This window comes from Narcine bancroftii, chromosome 4 (genome assembly GCF_036971445.1).
Source record: "Narcine bancroftii isolate sNarBan1 chromosome 4, sNarBan1.hap1, whole genome shotgun sequence".
NCBI lineage: Eukaryota > Metazoa > Chordata > Chondrichthyes > Torpediniformes > Narcinidae > Narcine > Narcine bancroftii.
In genome coordinates, this window is record NC_091472.1 from 98,309,327 (window position 1) to 98,328,152 (window position 18,826).

General features: G+C 44.0%; 1 protein-coding gene and 1 long non-coding RNA gene across 16 annotated transcripts in view; one reads left to right on the forward strand and one right to left on the reverse strand.

Annotated features, from left to right (window-relative positions):
- Positions 1-18,826, forward strand: part of LOC138760885 (uncharacterized) — a 216,905-nt gene that overhangs the window by 163,377 nt on the left and 34,702 nt on the right. Inside the window, exons 5-6 of one of the 6 annotated variants that reach the window (XR_011355948.1) lie at positions 12,527-12,578; positions 13,961-14,072. The exons of the other annotated variants lie outside the window; for them this stretch is intronic. This is a non-coding gene — a long non-coding RNA (uncharacterized lncRNA). The remainder of the gene's footprint in view (positions 1-12,526; positions 12,579-13,960; positions 14,073-18,826) is intronic. 6 annotated transcript variants of the gene reach the window in all.
- The window catches only part of LOC138760884 (uncharacterized), a 143,244-nt gene that overhangs the window by 99,220 nt on the left and 25,198 nt on the right, over positions 1-18,826 (reverse strand). For 5 of the 10 annotated variants that reach the window (XR_011355935.1, XR_011355934.1, XR_011355936.1 and 2 more), the window contains exons 2-3: positions 10,567-10,629; positions 7,506-7,736 (exon numbers count right to left, since the gene is read on the reverse strand). The exons of 4 other annotated variants lie outside the window; for them this stretch is intronic. Coding sequence is in view for 2 of the 6 variants with exons in the window: in XM_069932155.1 (XP_069788256.1) it covers positions 7,506-7,736; positions 10,567-10,629 (294 nt within the window). In the remaining 4 variants the exon portion in view is untranslated. The remainder of the gene's footprint in view (positions 1-7,505; positions 7,737-10,566; positions 10,630-18,826) is intronic. One more of the 10 variants, XR_011355938.1, reaches the window with a different exon arrangement.

An 18,826-nucleotide genomic window follows, 5' to 3' on the forward strand; every position in this document is an offset into this window, starting at 1 on the left:
ACTCTACTGCAAAGTTCTGGAATTCTTTGCAGTTATAGCACGGTCCATTATCATTGTAGACAATTTATGGAATTTCATGTCTTGCAAAGATCAATCACACAAGCAGCAGACATGTTAGGAAGCAGCGCAAACTCCAGATAGTTGGATATATAGTCAATAACCAGCAAGTAATTCTTTCCATCAATATGGTACAGATCTGCCATGGTTGAACTGATACGTCAGTGCTTGCTTTTAATTTCAAGTCTGTTAAAAAAGTTTGCAAATCACTCTCTGCACCTGCGTGCACAAGTGAAATACATACCTCTCAAACATTTCATTTATTTTTCATGAACAGTATTCATCAAACATCTAAATAACCTTGTCTAACTTCCCCTGGTCAGCTGCCTTGGCAAAAACAAATCTGTTGAATACCTCTAGTGCTTGAGGTCCCACCACAGTGAGTATCGAGTCCAAAGGCTTGCAGGTACAGCATGAATCTTTGTTTGAATAACCTCCACTCGTGGTCAATGTTTCCAGTCCAATCCACAGCATCAGGAGCCTTTATACTCGACATATCTCTGCTGTTAATGACTGATATGCACTCTGCACACTCTGGTGTTTCTTCCACTCCTAGTACTATGTGATATTTCTTTTATTGTAATAAAGAAACTTGGGTTCTTTTAAAACAACTATACTTTATTAGATAAAGTACACAAGACCATGTTGAGGCATCCTTCTTGAATCTAACCAAAGATATCACTCCCTCTAGTGGTCAGGAGGATCATTAGCACTCTATAATTATGTTCCTGTTCTATGTTCTATCACTAAAAGATTATTCAGATTTCAGATTTGAAGAGATAATGGTGTTAAAAACCAAACTATTATCAATAAAGAGCATCCTGATGTATGCATCTTTGCTGTCCAGGTATTCCAGGGCTTTGATTATAGCCAGTGAGATGGCATCCACTGTAGACCTATTACTACAATATGTAAATTGGAACAGATCTATGTTGCCACTCAGACAAAAACATATGCTTCAACCTTTCAACCACCCTTTCAAAGCACTTCAGTGCCACTGGTCAATAGTCATTTAGGCAGGTTACCATACTCTACTTGGGCACTGGTACAATTGACACCTGTTTAAAACAGGTGGTTATCATGCCCTGCCAAAAGGAGATGCTGAAGATATCCATGAATAGGTGGGAAAGTTGGTCAGCATGGAGTTCTAATTCTCCATCTGACCAGATACTTCCTTCCTCACTCTCTTGAAGGCAGTCTGCACATCATCCTCAGATATGGACAGGAGAGGATCATTAAGGGACATGGAGGTGCGCACTGGTGGTTCTTCCTTGTTCTTGTGATCAACTCGGGTGTCGAAGGCATTGAATTCATCCAGGAGTGAAGCTCTGCCGTCTCCTACTGCACTAAATTTTGTTTTGTAGCAGGTTATGTAATTTAGGGCCAGCCACAGCTATCAGGTAATCTTTGTGGTTTCCATTTTATAAGGTAGTTTCCAAGATGATGATAGGTGACTGACATTCCTATAATGCTCTTTGTACACAGGCAAATAGCTACAAGTACATTATTGGGATTCAGAAAGGACTGGACATCAGGCAGGAGAGTGAACACCAAACTAGGGAGATTATTGCTTGGGAGCTGAAATAAAAAGCGAGGCATTTTGACCAATAGGAAAGGTCGTGCCGTCACTCATGAATGTTGTGATCGCTTATCTCTGGACCCGATGGGCAGGGGAGAATGAATTTCTTGAAGCACCACCAACTGTATGGGGAGGGCTCTCCCATGGTGCTACTGAGGAAGGAGTTCTGGGATTTTGACCCAATGAAAATGAAGAAATGCTGATCTAATTCCAAGTTGGGATGGTGCATCACCCAGAATAGAGTGGTTCATTTTTTTTTAAATGCTGCACATAAATAACATTAGACGTAATAGGTTTCCTCTGAATGCAGTGGAAATGACACTGATGTTTAGTCCTGATGGATATTACCCACATATGCTTCAGGTCCATCATCTTCAAAGCAAATTCCTTTTATCATCCAGTGAAATAAACCAGCCAGTTATTTACTTCAAGATATGAACGAAGTTACCGACCCCCTTTGATAAAATACTGCATACCTGAGCATGGACTGAATTGTAATGTATTGCTAATAAATATTTGCATGTGCAAAGCAGTATTTCAAAGGAATTTAATGGATCCTTTCTGTTGTGATCTCTTCAGAATAAAGAAATAATTTTGTCATCAACCCAGAAGCTGATAAACATTTCTTAATTCATTCATGCTGGTTCTTTGGAGAAATGGATTATCTTCTCCTCTAATTGCAGCATTTGATTCCACTGTAGCCTCTCTGACTGTGTCCCAGTGGGTAATCAGTTCAGCAACTGAGTATGAAATATCCAACCAAGGAGCTTAATGCTCTGGTCACTTACCTTGAGATCTCTTAAAGTAGCTCAACTGCTAGGGTGGGAGCTAATCCATACTTCACCTACCCCCGTCCCTCCCGACTCTGCCACAGCATTCAACCTACACCAACTCCCTTCTCCTCCCAAGCACATCCTGCCTCATTCCCACCCTACTTCTCACATTTGGAATGACAAAGTAATTGAATTGTATTACCAGGCAGTCATATAACTAACATTACCAATTTAATCCAGTGGGACTGATGGTGTTGGCCACTTTCTTACTGGCCAGAAACCTGGCCTCAAAAATATCTGCAGGAGTTGATAGAGAGGGTGGGAGCTGAACAAAAGCTAGAGGTAACTGAGGGGCAGATGATCGAGGGAATGATGTACTCTGAGGAAAGCAGTCAAGGATCATACATTTGTGTGTGTGTTAGTGTGTTAGAGTGTAGATGCAAAGTGTGTTTGCTTGTTTGAGTGTGTGGCATCTGTTAGTGTTTGCATGTATGTTGTCTGCATGTATTTGTGTGGCATATGTGTTTGCACATATTAGTTTTTACATCTGTATGTGTGGAGTGTGAGAATGTAAGTCCGTGAGTGTGCACGAACATCTGCATTCATGTGTCTATGTGCACACTAATCCTGTCCTCTTGTCACCCTCTACGTACTTATCAGCCAGGCTTGTGCAATAACTGGGCTGGAATCCAGCACTGTTTGTAAACAGTTTGTAAACAGTTTGTATGTTCAGAAACCAACAACCTGGTTCGAATCCAGCACTGTCTGTAAAGAGTTTGTCCGTTCTCCCTGTGTCTGCGTGGGTTTTATCTCGGTGCTGCAGTTTTCTCCCACCTTCCAAAACATAGGTGGTTGTAGATTAATTTGGGTGTAATTGGGCAGCACAGGATTAAATGGCCAGAACTGACCTCTACTGTGCTCTAAATAAAAATTTTTAAATAAAAAATTTTTTTTAAAATTTAAGATCTACAGTGGAGGAAGGTCACACATTCAACCAGTCCAAAGAAATCCTGGCATCCTGTCACCAACAATAGGAGCCCAACTAACATGCACTCTCTCAACAGCCTCCCCACTTCTCTCCTCCTCCCATCCAATGCTACGTCCCTCTCACCTATCCACCATCACCCCACTTTTATCCTTCCTCTCCAATATATCCTGAACCCATCTCTCCTCATCACATTCTTGCTCCTGAATCTCCCTCACCACCCTGTCCCGGTCACCCCTCTCCCTGTCAGATATGAGAGGGGTGTCGAGGGCATATTTGGTGGAGAAGGAGGGGTGGGGAATATCAGGAGGGTGCCGAGGAAGAGGCACTAGATAGGTTCAAATGTCACCCTGTGCATGCTTACCCATAGGACACTGCTAATTAAACATAGCAGGACTTGGTCTCCACACATCATGGAAGCTGATGCTATTGGCTCAGGTCCACAAGTTAAAATAACCAACTGAATTGTCCTCACTCATGCTGCACCTCATCTTCAACAAATCACCTGGCAGTGTGATTTCTTTGGAGAACCAGCTCATTGATTTTTCTATGGACATGGAGAGGTTGAGGTCCAAATAATTATCCACGGGGAACCTGTCAGAAAATCATTTCCTTTTTTGATGGGTTTCCTGACTGGCCTGCCAATGAAACAGACAATCTGTCCAAGAGAGCAGAAAAGGAAAGCAGTTTGGGAAACAGGAGCCCCTCAGTTTCCCCAAAGGTTCTAAGCAGCAGTCCTTCAGTCTAGCCTACAGACAGGAGTGGAGAAATGCAAGGACCAATGTCTGCTCCTCATTTCCTTTCACTGCGGTGTTTCACAACTCTGGAAACCTGCGGTGAGTTTGGATCAGGCTTCCAGTTACAAACTGCGTCCAAATTAAATATGCTGATTAATCGTTCCGCAGCCCGCAGGATTGGGGTATCCATCACTGTCATAAATGTGGTAAATATGATGACAAGTCCGTGATGCACTCTCTATGGTTTAAGTCTTCAACTCCTTCCTCCCCTTTTCTTCCCAAGATTTCCCCCCACCCCCCCCTCCCTCCAGCCCATGTCCACGAGGTATAGGAATAGGGACATGGTTTTCAATGTTTCCTATCAATTTTTCTGAGAAAGAGAGAGCATGAGTGAGGAGGATGATTGGAGGTAGGTAAAGGCAGGATGGAAACAGCGAGCTGAGTATATTCATGCATGCATCTCCTCCCTGCTGCTTCTATCACAGATGATCCATTATGTCATTCTGAACTATGTTAATTTTTGGTGGGACTATGCATCAATTATAGAGAGATAGCCTCCTCAGTCTGTCTCTTGCTTCCTTGATGAAGAAATTCAAAAAACTGTCATGCTTGGGATTTGAAAAAAAAACACGTAGTTTTGATGCAGGAATTAGAATTGAGAGCGATCACTGATAAGTGTTGCTTTACCCATGAGACAGGAGTGGAGACACACACTTACCACTGCTTATTAGTCTGTAATTTCCTGCATAATTATTGAAACTGTAGGAGGCAGACAATGTCATCACTGCATAACAGACTGTAATAACAGGGTCCTATTCCTCAGTGCATTAATCTGGTTCAGTGAAGCTTAACCATTGCTGATCCCCTGACACCACATAGATATTGACCAGCAACCAGCACAACCAAGCTGGATGAATGTGCATCGTGTGACATGGAGGTCAAGACTAATCTAAAGCATCATACTTTAAATTCCATTATGTGACCCAGAGTGCAGGACTCAGCTGGTCAGTAATCTGCAGCCATGACTCACCAAGCCCTGCAGTTAGCAAGAGACAGATTGAATTCAGTTAAAAATGAATTGCATTGTTTATTGGGTGTGAAAGGGGAATCAGATGTTGTCAGAATGGTCAGGTGCGTGCGAAGTATCCTGGAAGGGACTGGACAAGGAGCCTGCTCATGCACTGCTGCACTTATCTTCTCAAGTCTTGATTCCATCTTTTATCCCTTGTCCAATTCCTTCCCCCACACCCACCATTTAATCCCCACACATACTCATCCCTCACTCCCTCTGGTTCCAACATCTTCTGCCCATGTCACCAACAGGATTCACTCACCCACATTTTGCTTCTATCTTTTCTTCATCTTTATATCATTACATCCATTATCTCCGTCATATCCGAGGCTTTGCATTCCTGGACATCTGAGGTATCCTCTTTCTTCAGAATATGTAGCTTCCCCTCTACTGCCATATCTGAGGCCTCTCCCACATCCCTATTTCCCACAAATCTCCCCACCACACCTACCTCACCAGATGCAACATGATTCCTCTTGTCCTTACCCATAACCCCACCAGCCTCTACATCCAATATATCATTCTCTGCAAGTTCTAACACCAACATCAGGATACCATAAGCAGACACATTTCCCCGCCCCTCTCCACTTTCCATTGGGATTGCTCCTTCCGAACACCCTCGTTCACTCATCCCTTCCCACCGATTGCCACCCCTCCTCCCCCCAGATTGTACCCCTGCCACTACAAGAAGTGCTACACATGCACACACTCCTCTCTCACCAACATTTAGAGACCCAAATATTCTTTCCATGTGAAGCTACACAACCTGTGAGGTTATCTATAGCATCCAATGTTCCCAATGAGGCTGCCCCTACATCAAAGAGACTGGACGTAGATCGGGGGAAAGTTTCACTGAGCACTTTCACTCTGCCTGCTGCAACAGCAAGGACAGCCACTTCAATTCCACTTCCTATCGCCACACTGGCATTTCTGTCCATGACCTCGTACCCAGCCATGTTAAGGCTACATGTAAATTAGAGGAACCATGCCCTATATTCTGTCTCAGCAGTCTCCAAACAGATGGAATCAACATCCACCTGCAATTTTCATGAACCCCCTCCACTGGTCTCTCTGAATCCCTCCCTCCAGATCCCCACTCCCTCCCTTCATTTCTCCTATCAGGGAGCATCTTTCCCAGTCTTTTGCCTCCTCCATCACATTATCAGTTCTTTTTCTTCTTCCCCCTGCTACCTGCATCTATTTATCATGTGCAAGCCTAAGCTCCTCCTACCCCCTCCCCCCCACCCATCCAGATTTTCAACACTCCTGAGGAAGGGTGCAGGCTTGTAACGTTGACTGCTTTTGCTTTTGGATTCTGCGTGATCTACTGAGTTTTACCAGGTAGTGCTGGAGATACTCAGCATCTGCAGGCCTCTTGTTTATCTCTATTATATCACCATTGTCACCTTCTCCACTAATCAAGATTTCAGTACTGGGTGAATTTGTCTCCACATCACCTCTCTCTAACAGCCTCCAACTTCACTGTGTATGACTTCTTTCACCTGACTCCTTTCTCTCTCTCTCTCTCTCTCTCTCTCTCTCTCTTTCCCTTCAGCATTTGCCATTCAACTGCCTCCACCTCTCTACCTGTCTGACATACTCACTCCTCCCTGATTCAACAAACCTGTCCTCATCATACGAGTTATCTCAACTCTGCTCTCTCAACTTGATGAAGGGTTCTGGCCCAAAACATAGACTATTCTTTTTCTCCCTCTAATGCTGCTCAACCACCAGTGTAAAGGCACACAAAGAAGTGCCTCTAGTCCAGTGCCTCAACCATGAAGCAAAAGGGAAGCAAAAGAGAGACTCTTCAGAGGAATCGAGTGCCCATAGATTCCATCATCTTTGCCACCACCTGCATCCTTTGTTCCCTTAACCTCAGCAGTCACATGACCTGCTGTCCTGTCTGTTCCATCGATACAGTTAAGGTGACTAAGGGCATACTGTAAATTAAGGTGCTTGGGAGTAAGTATAGAGGGATGTAAGTGGTAAGGTTTTCACACAGAGAGAAGTGAGTGCAAGGAATGCACTGCCGGCCCTGGTGCTGGTGGCAGGTGTAATGGGATCTTTTAAGGGACTATTAGATAGGTACATGGAGCAAAGAAAAATGGAGGGTTATGAAGTAGGGAAATTCTAGGCAGTTGTTAGAGTAGGTTATTAGGTGAGCACAAAACTGTGGGCCAAGGGGCCTATACTGTGCTGTAGATTTCTATGTTTTATGTTTTCAGAAGGTGTCAGTGCCTGAGATACTTCGGGAGCCCTGTTATCCATTGGTACCCTCACAAATTCCAGACCCTTATACCTGGTTCCCACGAGCCGGTCTCCAGCACTCTTGGGTGAGTCCTTCGGCTGCTGATCCACGCGCTGCTCAACTGCTGTGGGCCTCTATCCTGCAGGGTCCTCTCCCAGGCTTCTCCTTCTTGACTGGTCAGTCTTCTCCCATTTCTGGTGCCCTGCACTGATCCACAACCCTTGAGGTCTGGGCTGCCAAGCATGGGCACTACCATCTTGGGCACAGTCCTTTTTGAATTCTCTGATGTGAACAAAAAAAGACACTGGCCTTGTTTCAAAGCAATTAAATCTGTACATGGTTATCAGGCATGACATCTGGGTAGTAGGGCCCCGCGGAGGAATGCTGGGAAACTGTGTTTCCCCTCCCGCACTGCTCCCAGGTCCTTACCAGCAATGCTGCCATCTAATCAAATAGAAGGAAAATATTCCAGATGCTGGATATCTGAAATAAAACAGAGAATGCCGAATATACCCAGCAGGTCAGACAGTCTCTGTGGGGTGAAAAACAAAATTGCAGGTTAAGGTGTAAATGATTATATATTTAGCGTGCGCGTGTGCGTGTGTGCGCGTGTGTGTAATGTAATATATATTACATGGTAATATATTATTTATTAATGCTGATAATATAACACCAAGATCCAGTGGTGTATCACCAGGATGGCTATCTCCTCTGTACGAATCAGCAATGAAGTGCTGCCAATTTAAAAAATGTCACAAAAAGAACTTTGGGGAACTTTTTCAGCCAGGCAGTTATTAAAGAATGGAATGTTTTGCTACAGGGTGTGGCAGAGACGGGATAATTACATCTCTTCAAGGAAGAGTGGGTAGCATTTGCAGGCAGAGATAATGGAGTGTCGAGAGTGAGTTAGTGGGATCATATCTGCCCATAGAAAGATCAGCATTTGATGGATTAAACAGCATCTTCCTGTCCTGTGGTCCCACGACTCCCACAATTCTGAACATGAAACTAATTCTTCACTGTCACAGCACACAGGTGTTTGTCCTTCAAAACACTTGGGACACTTTAGCACCCTTCCCAAAGTTCTGCTGTTCCAGAATAGCTGGGCGGAGGCTGTTGGCTGTTAATATCTGTGCCTATTGCTGAATTTTGGTAACCTAATGAACTATGTTCCATGCAAAAAAATTTATCTGTCTTCCAGGTTTAACATTTTCCCAAATTTTCAAAAGCCAAACACTCTGGTAACCTGAGTTCAATCCTGACCTCAGATCTTGTCCGGGGTTTGAACATTCTTGCTGTGTCCATGTGAGTTTCCCCTGGGTGCTCTGGTTTCCTCCCACTCCCAAACACATGCTGAATGTTAGGTTAACTTGCCACAGTCAAATACCGCAAGTGTTGAGTGGAGCACCATGTGAGAATGAATAGGCTAAAGGGGGGTCTGGAGAAGGGGGTTGCATAAATTTGATGAGCTGAATGGTCTCCTGGTATATCATAAGGAAGTACAACAGTGGGAAGATTTGGTCGCAGAGGGGCCAGGACTGGCATTTTAATGTTCCAGGGTTCCGTTGCTTCAGATGTGATAGAGGGGGGAGTGGCATTGCTAGTCAGAGAAAATATCTCCATTGTGCGAAGTCAGGACAGCCAAGCAGACTTGCCATCAGGGAGCAACAGCAATCATCAAGGATCCACACCACCCAGCATACATTCTGTTCTCTCTAATGCCATCAGGGAAGAGGTATAGGTGCCACAAGAGTCATACCAGCAGGTTCAGGAACAGCTGCTAGTCCTCCACCATCAGATCCCTCAACAACAAGCTCAATCAGAGGCTCAATTAAAGACTCTTACTTGGCACATTTTTTTTATTATTGATTTATTTTCTGTATTGCACAGTCAGTTTGTTTGTACTTTTTCTTTATTTACATTTCTCTCTTTGGTATACGTATATTCCCTTGAATACAGATTTTTTTTTTGCACTACCAATAAGTAGAAATTCTGCCTGGTCTGCAGGAAAAAGAATCTCAGAGTGACATCATGTATATTCTCTGACAATAAATGTGAACTTTGAACTTTGATCGGTGAGTGCTCGACTGCTTCCCAGCAGTTTGTATATCCATTGCCATAAATTCTTGGACTAACTATCAATACCGACCCTTGGTCACTGGGTGCCAAGGATCTCTGACCCATGTTCCCATGTTCTCCTTTGACTCTCTCTCTCTCCTTTCCACCCCCTGCCCCCTTCCCTTTATCCTCACCTCTACTCAGCCACAATGACATACCGTGGGGTTGACCACATAACAATCTGCCTACATGGTAGTTTGTTAAACCTCACCCACTTCACCCCCTGCTTCTCTGAAAGTATCATTATATCAGAAAGAAAAACAAAAATTGCTGCACCAAAATAGTGAGCTTAAAATAACTGGGTTCATCTGTGGTAAAGGCAGAGAACTGTATAAGGCTCATGTCTTGTGAATATTCCTGAAGTTAAATCAGATTTCAGCATGAGACTTGATCCGAGATCCTGGTAGACACCTCTATCTTGTGCCCTTTGTGCTACCACACCACAATGTCACCTTCTTCCCACATGTCCTTGTCTCTTTCCATTCTGTGTCCATCTCCAGAACCTCAACCATCTCATTCACCTTCTGAAACATTTCCCATCACTCCAAATGCAGAGTGTAGTGTTGAATCTTCTCAAATCTCTCCAGCTTCTGACATATCCGAAGCACCCTCTTCCTGCCGCTCTCACTTCTTAGAGATCTCCATTCCCTACATCCCTCACACCCAGTCCTGTTGTGTTTGGAAGAGTATCAGGTACAGAGGGTTCACAGAGAGAGACAAGTCTGGACACGTTTTACAATTACAGGTAATTTTAATGAACACCCAAGTGACAAACAGGGAGAATGTCAAACAGTACTCAATGACTATTACTAAACAACTATATAGACATTCACATCAGACCAGTGGCTGCCTATACTCTACACACTGACACACATGTACACACTCTACAGATAGGGACTTTCAAACACACTCCCGGTTCCCTGTACCAACAGGGATGTGGCTCTGTAATCTTTCGCAGTACTACGGCTCAGCTTAAGTGTAGTGCACACCTTACCCACAACATTTCCAGTGATGTCCACAGTATCAACCTGGCATGGAGCAACGTCCAGGGCTTGGACTATGGGGCAGAGAGAAATAATGTGTTGTACATTGATGTTATAAACAGTTCTGATCTGGTCACCTAGCCAATAATGATCCTTGGTAATTTAAATGACCCAACCGCAAAGTGTGCACTAATGGGTGGCTGGAGTCCAACCTTGATTGACAGGTGATGTAACTTCCAAATAAGTTTCAGACAGGGAGGACACGTGACCACTCACAATATCCACAATATTTCAGACAGGCAGGGGTGCAACATGTTTCTCCACAATCCACAAACAACAAATGGGGAGATATGTTTTCATCTAAATCATTGATATAGATAGCAAAGAGCAATGGTCCCAGCACTGAATCCTGTGGCACACCACTAGTCACATGTTTCCAGTCTAGAAAATAACCTTCTACCATCACCCTTTGCTTTCTACCATGAAGCCAATTTTCTATCCATTCTGCTATCTCACCTGGAATCCCATACAATCTCACCTTCCAGAGCAGCTACTGTGTGGCACCTTATTGAATGGCTTGTTGAAATGCAAGTTTACAACATTTACTACTCTGCCCTCGTCTTGGTCACATCTTCAAAAAAGATTTGTGAGACATGACCTCCCTGTTACAAAACCAAACTGACTATCCCTATCAGCTCTTGTCTATCCAAGTGCATTTCTATCTCCTCCTTCTGAATGCTCTCTAGTAACTTGACAATAACTTGACAACCACAGGTGTTAAGTTCAGTGGCCTTAGTTCCCAGGCTCTTCCCTGTAGCCTTTCTTAAATAGAGGCACAAAATTTGCCACCCTCTAGTCTTCTGGCACTTCTACTTTATGGAATGACAGCTCATACATGTCAGCCAAGGTGCCTGCCCATTCCTCTCTGGATTTCCACTGTGTCATTGGATATATCTGACTAGTCTACCTTTATATGTATCAGGACCTTCAGCACCTCCTCAACCATAATACTGACTGTTATCAAGACATTACCATCAACTGCCTCAAGTTCCTCAGTCTTCATGTCTTTCTTCAGAGTAAAAGCAGAAGAGAAGTCCTCATCCACATCCTGAACCTCGATACAAGTGTTTATCACACTGACTCAAGAGGGGTCCCATTTTTTTTCCCCATTTATCCTTTTCCTTTATGTACATAAAATCTCGGGATTATAACCATATAACCATATAACATATAACCATATAACCACTTACAGCACAGAACAGGCCAGTTCGGCCCTACTAGTCCATGCCGTAGCAAATCCCCACCCTCCTAGTCCCACTGACCAGCACCCGGTCCATACCCCTCTAGTCCCCTCCTATCCATGTAACGATCCAGTCTTTCCTTAAATGTAACCAATGATCCCGCCTCGACCACGTCTGCCGGAAGCTCATTCCACATCCTCACCACCCTCTGCGTAAAGAAATTTCCCCTCATGTTCCCCTTATAATTTTCCCCCTTCAATCTTAAACCATGTCCTCTAGTTTGAATCTCCCCCTTTCTTAATTGAAAAAGCCTATCCACATTTACTCTGTCTGTCCCTTTTAAAATCTTAAACACCTCTATCAAGTCCCCTCTCAATCTTCTACGCTCCAGAGAAAAAAGCCCCAGTCTGCACAACCTTTCCCTGTAACTCAGACCCTTAATGTTTACTGTCAGAATGATCTCCTGTCACTTTTTTTCCCTCCTGAATTGCTTCCTCAGTTCTAGATATACATTTGATCCAAGCTGCTTGTAACTCCCCCAAGCCTCCTTCTTGCTCGGGAAGAGATCCTGAATTTTCCTCATTGCCAAGCTTCTATGCGCTTGCATGTCTGACTTTTCACTCCAACAGGAATGTTCATGTTCTGGATGAGCTCAGATACAAGATTCTGTGCATTTAACAACTCTGATTGAATTTTCTCATCGATCAAATCATGACTTAATTTGTTACAGAACAAGACTGACAAAGCACCAAAAACCAGTCCAGGATGGGAGCATCAATGAAGTAATGAACTTGTGGACATCTTGACTGGCTTCTTATCTTTTCCTTGCAACAACACCAAAGGAGTCCATTTTCCCATCTCAGTAGAGCGATCCCTTTGGTCCCTTTCCCACTCTCCTATTTCTCTTTAATTCCCCCCTGCCCATTAGCTCCCTTGTGATTCCTTTTGGGGTCATTTACAGTGCCTTTGAAATGCAAGAAGAAATTGGAGCACCCAGGGAGTTGCACAGTTCCAATGGCCAGGGTTTGATCTACAGCTCAGGAGCTGTCTGTGTGGAGTATGGATGTGCTCCTTGTAACCTTGTGGGTTTCTCCCCCTGGGTACTAGTCCATTGTGCTAGTCCAAATGTGCTAGTCTAAATTACAAAAAATGTCATGAAATAGCCAAAAGATCAAAGGAGAGTTGATAAATTTGTGAGATAGAAAAAGTTGCAATGGCACAGGGAAATGAATTGGATGGCATTGCTCTAGATTGATTTGATGAGCCAAATGGCCTTCTACTTTGTTGTAATGAGCATGGTGGAACACCCAGAATAAGGATGCCATGGAGGAAGGATCACAACTTTTAACCAGCTCTCCCAGCCCTACAAACATTGAGGGTTTCTATACATTATAATTGGAAGAACCTCACATCATGATGACGGATCAGGGCACTCATCATAAAGTGAGCATTGACCTGATCCAGTTGGTTTCATCACTGCAGTGAGGATAAAGCAGGACTTCAAAGTTGTAAGATGTTTTGAAGTAAGCAAGGAGAATGTTGTTCCATTACTAACATGAAGCAATGCAGGGTAGGTTGATGAGAGAAAATGATTTTGTGAAATGCATGGTTCTGATTTGGAGATAGGGGAGTATGGTAGCTATTCCCTGTACGATGGGCCAAATGGGTTCCTCTCTATTGCAGGTCACTAATAATCTATGACAAAAGTGAAAAATATTAATAGTACAAATAGAAACCTAGGCTTTTCAAGGGCCTAATGACACCTGCAATAAAGAGGTGACTTGCCTTTGGTACTTTTCTCCTGAGGAAAAATCCTGATCTTTTTTCTTCTTCACTGTGCTTCACCCTGGGATTGCCTCCAAGAGAGAGCTGAGACAAAGCAGAGCTGGCATTCATCGTTCCCCAAAAATAATGATATTTCTCCTGCCTCCTATTTCCAACAACTGTCAGGCTTCATTGCAAGCACCACTCATTCCTGTCTCGTTGCAAGCACCGCTCATTCCTGTCTCGTTGCAAGCACCGCTCATTTCTGTCTCGTTGCAAGCACCGCTCATTCCTGTCTCGTTGCAAGCACCGCTCATTCCTGTCTCGTAGCAAGCACCACTCATTGCCTTCACACAAGGAACAGCTGTTCTTCAAAAACAATAGAGCTCTTTCCTTTCAGTCATAAGGTAGCCAAAAATATCCAGCAACTGAAATATTTTCGGTAGATATGGTACCACAAGACACTGCTTCCCTTCCTCCTTTCAGCATCGAAAGTTCCCAGGACTTAGGAGGTGAGTGTAAGACATTAATACTGGCATTTTTTATCTTTAATGATACAACACGGTAGAAGGTTCTTTTGACCCATGAATCTGCACTGCCCAATTACACCAAATTAACCTGGGAGGCACAGTTAGTTTGGTTCGAATCCGGTGATATTTGTAAAGACACATTCTCCCTGTGTCTACATCGGTGCTCCAGTTTACTCCCATCATTAAAACACCCAGATTATAAGTCAATTCATATATTTGGGTAGCACAGGCTCGTGGGCCAGAAGGGCCTGTTACTGTGCTGCACGTCCAAATTTTTTTTAAAAAACCCTACCAACTTGATATGTTTTTAGAGAGAGGAAAGAAACTGGAGCTCCCAGATGAAACCTATGCAAGTCACGGTGAGAATGTGGAAGGTTGTTTTAAGACTAGTGGTGTGCTATAAGGTTTGGTGCTGGGCCCATTGTTGTTTGTCATCTATATCAATGATTTAGATGAAACCATATATGATATGACCAACAAGTTTACAAATGACACTAAAGTCTCTGGTATTGTAGATAGTGAAGACAATTGCTAAAGGTTGCAGCAGGATCCTGATTGGTTGGGCAGGTGGGCAGAGGAATAGTTGATAGAATTTAATACAGAGGAATTTGAAGAGCAATATGGAAGGTCTAACATGGGTGGGACCTACACAGTGAATGGTAGAAATCTGGGGAGTGTTGTAGAGCAGGTACATCTTACCTTGAAAGTAGCATCACTGGTAGATAGGGTGGTCAAAAAGGCTTTCATCAGTCAGAGTTTTGAGTGTTGAAGTTGGGTCATCACATTACACTTGTGTAAGACATTGGTGAGGCCCATATTTAGAGTATTGCATTCAGATTTGGTTGCCATGCTGCAGGAAAGATGCTGTCAACCTGGAGAAGGTGCAGAGAAGATTTACAAGGATGTTGCCAGGACTTGAGGGCCTGAGTCATAGGGAGGGGTTAAGCAGGCTAGAACTTTATTCCTTGGAGTGTAGATAGATGAACGGTGATCTCATAGAGGTGTAGAAAATCATGAGAGGAATAGACTTGGTGAATGCAAAGACTATTTTGTCCACAGTAGGGGAACTGTATCTAGAAGACATAAGTTTAAGGTGAGGTGGGAGAGATTTAGCAGGAACCTGAGGAGTAACTTTCTTTCACAGAGGATGATGGATATATGGAATGGGCTGCTGGAGGAAATGGCTGAGGCAGGTACTACTGCAATGTTTTTTAAGAGAAAATGGACAGATACATGGATAGGATAGGAATAAAGCAGTGGTTCTCAATCTTTTTTCTTACTATTCACATACCATTTTAAGTATTCCCTATGCCATAGGTGCTCTGTGATTAGTAAGGGATTGCTTAAGGTGGTATGTGGGTGGAAAAGAAACAGTTAGAAAACCACTGTTTTAATTGTACCTAATTGACTCGTTATGTGCACGGTTTCATAACTCCAAAGGAAATGGGCCAATGACAATTTTTCTCAAGCAAAATATTTCAGTAGCAATTGGGTCTAGAGCAGTGTTTAAATTTGTATTCATCTTGTACGTATGAGTTCTTAGACAACACATGGATGAAGGAAAAGGTTCTTTACTTTAAAGTTGATGCAAACAGCACATGAGGCATGCCATGAGGCTGCAAGCCTCCATTACAGATCTTGCATGCTGTGGGTCAGCCCCCTGCTGGCAGCCAAGTCTAATCAAACAGGAACTATAATCAAGGCCTTGCTAGTGGTCATGCAAACATGATCACTATCATTACAGTTCTTAACCTTTTTTTCCACCTTAAGTAATCCCTTATCAATCACAGAGCACTGATGGCATAGGGATTACTTAAACTGGTTTGTGAGTGGAAAGAGAAAGTTTGTAAACTGCAGGTATAGAGGCATATGAGCCAAATGCAGGCAGGTGGAACTCGTGTGGATGCAAAATTTTGGTTGATATGGGAAAATTAGGCCAAAGGCCTGTTTCCATTTTGTATGACTCCTTACAGATAGCGCTGTATTCAAACAACTGGGTCCCCTGTGCTGTAATAGTGCTACGCTAATTGATACACTAACAATGACATGGTAGAATGCCCTCACAACAACAGTTTTCAATGTCACATTCCTTCTCAGTGGACCCCACTCACTTTCTCCAAGTCAATCTTGTGCTGTGGATACTCAAGCTATGCTTGCCTTTTTATTGGATGGGCCTTATTTTAGTCCTTCGCAGCCACCCTTCAGAAAGGAATAAAAAACAGAAAATCTTTCTATCACATTGGCACTGCTTCCTACATTCAAATTGAACTTGAACTTTTCATTACTTTTGCTACCAATTTCCACCCTGCTCCCACTTTTACATGGTCCATTTCTGCTTCTTCTCTTCTTTGACATCTCTACCTCAAAGAATAAGCGGGTAGAAGCCCTCCGACTCCTGTTGATACCTCCACCATACCTCTTCCCACTCTCCTTCCTTTAAGGATAACGTTCCATTTTCCACATCTCTCCAGCTCTGTCATACCTGCTCGAATGATGAGACTTTCCACACCAGTGCCCATAAAAATACATTTCTTTTTCCTCATCTGTAGCTCCCTGTTCCCATTAGGTTTCTGTAGATCAGTTCCTCAAATCCATTTAGCATCTTTGGTTCTGAATCTGCTGGTAACCTTGAATTACAAGAATCATTTGATCTCAACCTCAATAATTCGAATTAGCAATTTAGCAAATTTCTCTTTCTTTTCTTTGTAAAGTGCCCACTGATTTTCCTTCAGAAAGGAATAAAAACAGAAAACTTGGATATGGTCAGCAGGGCTAGCAGCATCAGTGGAGACAGAAAAAGAGTTAATTGTCAGACCATGGCCTTTCATTAGATAGGTCAGATTTTTGGCTACAGCATCTTTTCCTGCCAGTGGTGCTGGTTCTATCTGGTTATGTCCCTTTGCTTATGATGCCAGCATGAGATAAAGGTTTTCGATAACACCATAAAATGGCTTCTATGTGATCTGATTTCCCTTTGTAGTGTCTGTAAAGGATGGCATTTACACATGCGCACAGGCACAGTTAACATCTGCAGCAGTCGAAATCCCTTTGTGTCTCTCCACACACCCTGCATTGTCTAGGTTTGAAGTAAGACATTATCTCTTAAAATATAAATTGGAGGCTGAGCTTTATCATACAGGGAAAAGAATGTCTGCATCTCTTGAGTGCACACATCTGCAAACAAAGCCCTCGCAGAGAATAACTAACATGTGTTTACCAAAGAACAAAAGAATTAGACAAGATAAACCTCCAGAAGTACTCTGACCCTTGTTGGCCTAGAGGAAAACAACCGTCCACTAAACACATTCAACAAAATATATTACTTCAGGAATTGATTGTATGATGAAATTACAAATTGATGATAAAGATAGAAGGTTAAAAATAAGGTGAGGTGGATGATAGTTGATTAACAAAGTAGAGTGTGTGCGTGTGTGGGGGGGGTGACTGTGGGGGTTGCTGTGGGGTGTGTGTGGAGGTTGGTGTGGGTGTGTGTGGGTGTGTGAGTGTGTGTGTGGGTGTGTGTGTGTGGATGTGGGTGTGTGTGGGTGGATGTGTGTGTGGGTGTGGGAGTGTATGTGTTTGTGTGTGGGTATGTGCATGTGAATGTGGGTGTGTATGGGGTGGGGTTGTGTGTGTATGGAGGTTGGTGTAGGGTGTGTGTGGAGTTTGGTGGGTGTGTGGATGTGGGTGTGTGTGGGTGTGGGAGTGTGAGTGTGTTTGTGTGTGTGTGAATGTGGGTGTGTGTGTTTGTGTGGGGGTGTGTGTGTGGGTGGGTGTGGGTGTGGGTGGGTGTGGGTGTGGGTGTGTGTGTGTTTGTGTGTGGATGTGGGTATGTGGGTGGATGTGGGTGTGGGAGTGTGTGTGTTTGTGTGTGTGTTTGTGTGTGTGTGTGTGTGTGGATGTGTGTGGATGTGGGGGTGTATGTGGATGTGGGTATGTGGGTGTGTGTGTTTGTGTGTGTGTGTGGATGTGCGGGTGTGTGGGAGTGTGTGTGGGTGGATGTGGGTGTGAGTGTGGGAATGTATGTGTTTGTGTGTGGGTGGGTGTGTACATGTGAATGTGGGTGTGTAAGGGGGTGGGGGTTGTGTGTGTGGGTGGATGTGGGTGTGAGTGTGGGAATGTATGTGTTTGTGTGTGGGTGGGTGTGTACATGTGAATATGGGTGTGTAAGGGGGTGTGGGTTGTGTGTGTGGGTGGATGTGGGAGTGTGAGGATGTGTGTGTGTTTGTATGTGTGTGCATGTGGGGTTGTGCGTGTGTGTGTTTGGAGGTTGGTGTGGGGTGTGTGTGGGGATTGGTGTGGGGTGTGTGTGTGGGTGGGTAGGTGTATGAGTGTGTGGATGTGGGTGTGGGTGCGGGTGTGTGTGGGGCTGTGTGTGGGTGGATGTGGGTGTGTGTGCGGTTGTGGGGGTGTGTGTGTATGGAAGTGTGTGTGTGAATGTGGGTGTGTGTGTGTGAATGTTTTTGTGTGCGTGTGTGTGTGTGTGAATGTGTGTGGATGTGGGGGTGTATGTGGATGTGGGTATGTGGATGTGTGTGTTTGTGTGTGTGTGTGGATGTGCGGGTGTGTGGGAGTGTGTGTGGGTGGATGTGGGTGTGAGTGTGGGAATGTGTGTGTTTGTGTGTGGGTGGGTGTGTACATGTGAATGTGGGTGTGTAAGGGGGTGTGGGTTGTGTGTGTGGGTGGATGTGGGAGTGTGAGGATGTGTGTGTTTGTATGTGTGTGCATGTGGGGTT